This window comes from Triticum urartu, chromosome 5A (assembly GCF_056163025.1).
Source record: "Triticum urartu cultivar PI428250 chromosome 5A, HENAU_Tu73, whole genome shotgun sequence".
NCBI classification, from domain to species: Eukaryota; Viridiplantae; Streptophyta; class Magnoliopsida; order Poales; family Poaceae; genus Triticum; species Triticum urartu.
In genome coordinates, this window is record NC_141877.1 from 587,159,758 (window position 1) to 587,168,113 (window position 8,356).

Here is an 8,356-nt window from a genome sequence, read left to right on the forward strand (position 1 = left end):
AAAAATAATCAGAAACCGTTGAGCAGCACACAAAATACCCCATGCACATTCTCCAACAAGGGCATCATCAAGACCGCACCTAGGCGTAATCGTCATCACTCCTCCCCTAGTAGGCCTCATCACCAACCCTAAAACACCGAGCAAACGACTCCGACTTCGCAGCAGACGATCATCGACCCAGCCCACACTGAAGAAGCCATGTGGAGCCACATGAAGGCCCATGCCAAAACTCAGCCACCTGCGACAAGACAGTGCAACTCCAACTCTAACGGAAAACTACGAAGGAGAACTAGGCCAAGTTGGTGTCATGGAGGATCACCAAACAGACCACCTGACGCCCGTCATTGTATACCACCGGGCCTCACCACAGCAGCTTCGACTTCACCATGACAAACAGCCGAGGCAATCCCGCAGACACGCCGGAGAAGAGCCGACTACCTCAACCGACGCCACGTCTCCGATCTTGCTCACCCCCATTACTGTTGCCACAGAAGCCTCAATGTGAAACACCTACGCCATCCACTACCCGCATGCTGATGTCCAGCTCCAGAGACGAACCCCCGGAGGGAAAACGACACCAAGGCGCCGCCATCGTCCGATCACCCGGGATCAAGGCTTTCCTCCGGAGCTGCATTGTCGACTAGATCCGTGTGAGAGGGGTGTGGCGGCAAAGTTGCAATGCCTCCAAGAAGGTCAATGACAATCGCAACCACTGTCATCGCTAGTCATGACACAAGGCTGAGATAGGGTTTTCACCCAAGCTCCTAGTACACCTTTTACCGCACATCAATCCGCACAGACGCCGACAAGCCCACCCATATCACCACCACCACCAACGAACCATGCCTGTGGATGAAGGAGCACCAAAACCACCGTAGCCGACTTCCTCGTCGCCACGTGCCACTTGCGCACCCTACTGCCGCAGCACCACCATCACCGCCGAGCCCCTCACACGCCCAATGACCTTTCCATGATGGCAACACAGCAGATATGCACTGCCTGGACCCCCCGCACGCCCAGGACACCCGTTTGGGCTCGGACGAGCAGATCCGCACCAGCCAGATCCCTCAACGCGCCTCCCGTCGTCGGAGCAACAGATCCGTGGAGGCCGCCCGAATTTGTGCTCCATGTGCATCCCTCGCAGACGCCTTCCCATGTCGCGTGTCCCCTTGCTAGGTCACCCCTTGCCGGCTCCCCTACCGGTGCTCCAGATCGCCGCTCCCCTCAAATCGCTGTGACACGGCCGTCCCGACGCAACCATGCTACACCGCTCTTGCGCATGCCTCCCCGTGCTGGACCGCGGCTACTCCCAACCAGTGCCCGCACTGGTACAAGGGCAGCGCCCGAGATCCCACCGTGGCTAGCAGCCCACGTTGTCATAGCACCAACAGGAGGAGGAAAATGGCCCGTCGCCGCCAAGCCGCGCGGGCTTAACCCTGGCGGCGTCCACCGGCAGAAGCGAGGAGAGGAAGAGAGGAAGGGCTTCGACTGGCAGTGGCGTTCACCCCCTAGCCGCCCATGGGAGCGACCTGAGGGGCGTGTCGTCTTGGTTCTTTCCAGCTAGTCTTTTAGACTAGAAAAAAATACTCTATCCGTTTCAAAATATGTGTCTTAACTTTAGTACAACTTTGTAAGAACTCTTATTTATGATAAAGAGTCAAGTCCACTAAGTACCTACTGTGGATCAAAGATTACCGTACACGTCGTTTTGGCAAACCAAGTTAAAGACCTAGGTCGCGTCCTCCATTGGGACATGATCGCCCTCCAGCTGCCCGCCAGTCAGCACAGGGGCGAACGCACGTACAGGGTCGTGGGGGCGAATGCCCCTACTCGATTTTTTGGGCCACTTATACCTGGCTTCATATACATGGCTTTGCTCCCGCTCGGCCCAGGATATTTGCCCCCACTGCCTGGCTACTTCTCTACTGATCTGTTATATAAAGCCCAGCCCATCTTCTCTTCTGTAGAGAAAAGACAGCAGCGGATGAGCCCATCTTAGAGAGATTGAGGGGGTGTTTGGTTCAGAAGTCCTAGGACTTTTTCTAGTCCCGGGGACTAATCAAAAAAGACTTTCTAGTAGAGTCTTTTTCTACTCCCTGTAGAAAAAGTCCCTCCCGTTTGATTTCTATGGACTTTTTAGGGACTTTTTCTAGTCTTTGAGACTAAAAAGTCCCTGAACCAAACACCCCCGAGACACGAGGCAATGCGTACGAGCAGGCTAGAAGCGTACGCGTTCGTCAAACAAAAAGAAAACCGTATCGTTCGTCCGTCGCCTGGCTTCTCGCACGACCGCTGAAGCGAAACGAAGCCGCCGCCGCCGACGACGCCCAACTATCGGCCTCGATCTGCAGTTCTGCAGGTACACGCCGAGTCGCCGACCGGCCGGCCGGCCTGGGTTGCCGTCCCTAAGGAGAAAAACTGAAAAAGACGCGTACAAGTTAGTAATTAGGTTCAGTTCTGATCTTTCCTTTATAATTTTCAAAGTATTAGTCTATTCTGCTTCCTTGTTTAAAAGGTACAAGTTAGTAATTAGGTTGACTCAATCTAGCTTCATATAACCACTTCGTATGAATAAGTTTAACCACTCCTGAAACCCTAGGTTCGTTTTGCTGGGAGTAGAATAAAATATATAGACTATAGTATTATACTGACTTGATGTACGTCAATTTATGTATCATTTAACTATTTGACATTGCCAGGAAAGCTAATGGAGAGATAAAAGTACTAGAATATGTGGAGGAAGAGGGTTCAGATGCTACTAAGCAACGTCAAGCCAGTGGCCTTTTAAAATATTTCCAGTCATTTGATTCTGCATTCTTCCTACATATGATGATGATTATATTAGCTTTAACAAATGGGCTATCAAAAACCTTTCAAAGAAAGGATATGGACATTGTTAATGCTATATCAGATGTGGAATCAGCTAAGCGAGAGCTAGATAAGCTTAGATCTGAGCATGGATGGAATCCTCTCCTGAGCAAGGTATGTTCTTTTTGCAACAAGAATGATATTTCTGTTATGGACATGGAAAAGGAGTATGTAAATCCAAAGAAGCCAAGGCAAAGGACTGGCATTAATAATGAGCATCATTACCGGGTCGACTGTTTTTTTGCTGTTTTGGATTTATTGGTAGAAGAACTAAACCACAGATTCAATGAGATAAACAATGAGTTGCTTTGTTGTATGTTTGCTTTCAACCCAAGTTGTCGGTTTAGTCACTATGATGATGAGAAGCTGATGAAGTTGGCGAAGTTCTATCCTAATGACTTTAGTGATAACGAGCTAGACTATTTTGAGAAAGAGCTTTGCCTCTACATAGATAATGTACGCAATGATACAAGATTTGCTAGCTTGGAAACTATCAATGATCTGGCTAAACTGATGGTGTCTACAAAGAAGCATAATTCTTATCATTTTGTCTATCGGCTTTTAAAGCTAGTACTGACTCTTCCTGTTGCCACTGCAACTGTTGAGAGATGCTTCTCGGCAATGAAGCTTGTGAAGAATGCTTTGCGTAATAAGATGGGTGATGATTATTTGAGCAATAGCCTTATTGGCTTTGTGGAAAAAGAAATGTTGGATACTATTCCTAATGAGGTGATAGTTAAACGCTTTCATGCAAAAAATCATCGTGGAATGAAACGGAAGGAGGTAATGTGCTCAAGCTTTTATTTTCATCTATCAATGTTTACATTCTCTCTATGTTTAAAAATGATTTTTTTTTCATGCAGCTTGAAGGATAGAAATCAGGGACATAGCAACAAAAAGGGATAGCATACCCATATTTCTCAAGTTATTATGTCTTAAGTGGTTAGTTTACTTTTATTTTGGCACTGAACATGTCATAGTTATGTGTGTGATGACATTATCTTATAATAAATTATATGATTTTGCTTCTTCGACACCATATGTATGCTTGTGTGGTTGGTCCTTTAGATTGTCTGCCCATTAGTTCGTATACATGTTTCTAAAAAAATAGTAAACCTCTTTGCCCCCACTAGTTTTTCGTCCTGGCTGCCCGCCATCGTCGTGCCCAAGGGGGTCCTGCCGCCCATGCCCAAGGTCACTCTCCCCACCGTGCCCCAGGTGACGATGGCGCCGATACCCGCCATTGTGGTGCCCATGGTGACGCTGCCGCCATTGCCATTCGTCCCGAGTGTGAACCTGCCTATGCCGTTCGTGGCACCGCCCCCGTCAGCGTAGGCGCGCCCACGCGGCGGTGCGCTCGTCTTGTGCACGATAGGGCGCCGTTCATCTGAGTGTGGCGCCAGGTCACTCACTGGACACGACGTGCATTTTCTTACATGCAAGCTCGGTGTTTTGTATACGATGCAGTTGTTCCTAGGTCCTACTTTTTCTTTACGTCTCAGTATATGTATTCTTGGTGTTTGACTATTGAGGGTTGTCCAATTGTGTGTATTCGTGTTTTTCCTACATACTCCCTCCGATTCCTATTAAGTATTTGTTTTCTGTTAAAATTCCCCAATGTAAGGTTTTTTTTTTCAATTTCTCGTAATTCTTTTTTATTTTATTTGCTTATTTTTATTTCACTGTTCATGGTGGGTGCATTTGAACTCGGGATTAGAATAACAATTCCACGAAAATGATAGTTGGAGGGTTCAAAGACCGCTAGGTGAGAATCTTCACATGAAGTGGCGGGTTGCAGATTCAAGAGCCAATAGATTTGCACGTTTTCCCATTATTTTTCGAAAACACAGAACAACTCAAATCTAAATGTAAATTTGGGAAAAATTAAATTAAGAATGAACAGAGTCAAAACGGTGTGCTTGCATGTATAGTCCAAGAAGCTACAATATAATCGACTAGTTGCTTGCAACCAGAGACGCTCCCGTACCATGAAATTCTATGATGCTACTAGCAGATTGTAACAGAAGTCAATCCCAAAGAAGGGCACTTTATTTTGATGATACATGATAACGTTAGTGAGTCCTTGTGAGAACGTTTGACTAGCCAGATGACCAGTTCAAAAATGATGGCATGAATAATCCAGACCGAAACTACTGGACGGACGACACTAACCGGCCGAACCAATGAACGGTGTTGTATGCTTTCGCTCTAACACATCAACGGCTTGATGCGTAGTGTCGTCCGCAGATCGTCCGAATATGTCGTGTGTATAGCATCGGTCAATCCACGGTTGAGCAGATTAAAGTTACAGCACCGGTGCAAACCTCGTCCTAATGGCGCCCTGCTATGTACCAGTAGCCCACGAGCCAATGAGTTTCCGCAACCTTGTGAAGTATCTCAATCCAGCAGTATGTTCGTTTCCTTTCCTGATTTCAAGTGTTGGTATCTTTCTCATATTGGGTCCCACCATTGGCAGATAAACAACTCATGCACAGCACTGTCCATCTCTTAATTCTTACTTAAGTAGAGTTTGTGACACAATCTCTCTCTCTCTCTCTCTCTCTCTCTCTCTCTCTCCTCTTCACTAACAAACATATCATCTACTTCCACATTTACAACTTTAAATCATTTATATTTTATAAACCATAATTTTTATTTATTGAGTATTGTTACATATTTGAACTCCTCGCGCCAAGACCTTTAGAGCAAGACCACTTTGGATACATTTCAAACACCTTTAATTATCAATTTCTTAATCCACTTGTTTCACTCTATTTCAACATGGTAAAATTAGTTTTTGATTCCAGCGAAATTATTATTTTGAAATGAGTGAGACCTGCTTGTTGAAAAGAGCTGGAATGGTGTTTTACTGAAAATAGTTTTTTTAGAAGATTGAATTTTTTAACGAGTGAAATTTTGCTATCCAAAATGAGTGAAATCAGTTTTTTTAAATGAGTGATTTTCTTAATATAGTTAACTCAGTGTTTTTGAATGAATGGAACCAGTTTTCAAATTGATAGAAATTGGTCTTTTCAAATGAGTGAAACCCTTTTTCGATTGTGTGAAATGAGTGAAATCACTTCTTTCAAATAGTGAACCTTTTGTTTTATTTTAGTGAAATGAGTGTTCTTAATTAAGTGAAATCAATTATTTTATAATTATTTCAATCTGTTATTTGAATTGAGTGAAATTGTTATTTTAAATGACTTAAGTTGTTATTTTAAATGACTTAAATTGTTATTTATTAAAATAAGTGAAACTATTTTTGTGAATTGAGTGGAATAATTCTGTTGAAATGAGTGAAATCATTGTTTTTTAAATGTATGCAATCAATTTTCGAATTGACCAAAATATGATATTTGAAATGGGTGGAAACCTTTTTTATGGTATGAAATGAGTGAAATCTTATTTAAAATAAGTGAAATTGTTTCTTTAGTAGAGTAGAATAATTTTTACAAACTAAGTGAAATCAATGATTTAGAAGTTTTTGAAATATGTTGTTTGAAACGAGTGAAATCACTCTTTTCCGAAAATGATTGGAACCATGCTTTTACTTGACTAAAATAATTCTTTTGAAATGAGTAAGGAATCAACATTTCAAATATATTCCATACTCTCAGTTTTTAAGAAAAGAATGAAATTGGTTCTTTTTAGTGAGTGAAGTATGTTCCACTGAGTTTAAACTCATTTAAAATATATTCAAGAATGCAAATATGTAAAAACCCATAAAGGCTCAAAAAGATCATCATGAAAGCTCACCCTCCACATGCACATCAAACCAACACATTTATTCAAAGCAAAACATAATATGAAAGTAGGAACAAAAGAAGTTGAAGCAATTTTCCAAGCTACGCTCAGATGTGGATTCAAACCACTGAAGGATTTCAAGGGAAATGCCCCTTGCTCTTCCCACTGAAACAAGAAAAAAAAAGGATTTGTAGTCCAGCAAGAAAACGGATGCGCTAACGCGTAACGGCTTTCGCGCTAGTTGCTCAATCCGTTGCTTGTTTTGCTCTAACCAGCTAAGCTACCAGAACCACTTGCCTAAAGTCTCTTTTCTTCATCTATGATCATCCTACCTGCAGTGGAGGAGCTTGCTCAAGAACCAAGAGCCGGCCAGGGACTGGACGGCCCTCGTTCGGGAAGGTCTTCTTCGCTATGTATCATCATGAAAGCTCACCCTCCACATGCACATCAAACCAATACATTTATTCAAAGTAAACATAATATGAAAGTAGGAACAAAAGAAGTTGAAGCAATTTTCCAAGCCAACTGTTACCTCTTCGTGCTCACTTCTCTTAGGCGACGCACATGCAAAGACACAGCCTCCACATGCACTCAGAACTACATGTCCATGTAAAAGCGCCCCTTCACCATACATATAACTGAATCATATTTGAAATTAATCAAAAATATCTTGTAAACTTCTAAACACACCACATGTAAGAATTGAGCACCAAAAATTGTAATATATGTGTAGACATGCCTCAACCACCCTAACACCCATAGTAAGTGGTAAGTTGTGTCTTTACTCATAAACACTTGCTAGTCTTATATACATTATCCAAGCAAAACTACATGTTGAGAACTTGAAATTTCCAACAGTAATTCAAACTCGAATGTAATTCGATCTTGTGATGCATGTTAATGCAAACCCTCTCCAATAATATGTAGACCAATGCTCTTCTTCCGAAGGATCTCCTACAATATGGGGCTCTATGGTCCTTAGGATTGGGAAATAAAAGTAAGAAAGTGAAAAGCGCAAGGTTGTTACATGCTTCTTAATGTTAGGGGTATTTTTGTGCAAGTTAGCCAAACATGATAAAAGGTGAGCGAGTAGATGGGCTAGGTGCACTAATAACGAAGTGCAAAGTCCTGAAGGTGCCCTCCCACTTTAATGAATAAGTGGAGGGCCTCCCTACCCTCCCATGTATGCACTTTATTTCGGCCCGATCCATTCATAAGGTAGGGGCATGATGGAAGACACTCCCGGCCTCATAATCTAGAGGGTTGTTGCTGCAGAGCTAAGGGGCATATCAGCACCCTCCCTAGCACCATTCTTTGACCCATCAGCTGACAGACGGGCCAAACATGAATGAGGAGCAAACTATACTCTAATTCATTTTAGTTGCTCCCACGAACGTAGACTAAATGATTTCATTTGGCCTACACTAGAAAAGTGCATATATATCATTGTGGAACTGTGGAGTAAGTCTCAATTGATCTTTTATTAGGATTCGAACTCACGCCACATACGAAGTCATTTCTATCTATTTAAGGGTTTGCCTCTACAGAAGAGGTCTATTTTTACTATCTAAGAGTCATACATATCGGAACTTGGAGCGAGTTGAACGAAAGCCTTGCCCACAGCTACAACCTTAGGCTTTTCAAAGGGCTTAGATTTTAAGTTTCTCTGGTTAGACATGAAATCCTTTTGGTACTTTAGTTAGGCGAGCAACCCATTAACAAAATCAAAGGCGTGACCATC

At 43.1% G+C, this 8,356-nt stretch overlaps 1 protein-coding gene across 1 annotated transcript; it reads left to right on the forward strand.

The window, feature by feature from the left end:
* The first annotated feature begins 1,753 nt into the window (after positions 1 to 1,753).
* On the forward strand, positions 1,754 to 4,203 carry LOC147973104 (uncharacterized). The gene is made up of 3 exons (XM_087524574.1): positions 1,754 to 1,932; positions 2,700 to 3,651; positions 3,937 to 4,203. Exons 1-3 carry the CDS (start codon positions 1,754 to 1,756, stop codon positions 4,201 to 4,203), a joined length of 1,398 nt encoding a protein of 465 aa, XP_087380700.1.
* Positions 4,204 to 8,356: the final 4,153 nt, after the last annotated feature.

Excerpts from the sequence above, each read along its gene's own strand:
- LOC147973104 (XM_087524574.1), top strand. The coding sequence starts at position 1,754 with ATGATCGCCCTCCAGCTGCCCGCCAGTCAGCACAGGGGCGAACGCACG. Across the intron at positions 1,933-2,699 it reads GGCTACTTCTCTACTGATCT|GAAAGCTAATGGAGAGATAA; the intron begins GTTATATAAAGC and ends TGACATTGCCAG. Across the intron at positions 3,652-3,936 it reads GTGGAATGAAACGGAAGGAG|ATTGTCTGCCCATTAGTTCG; the intron begins GTAATGTGCTCA and ends TTGGTCCTTTAG.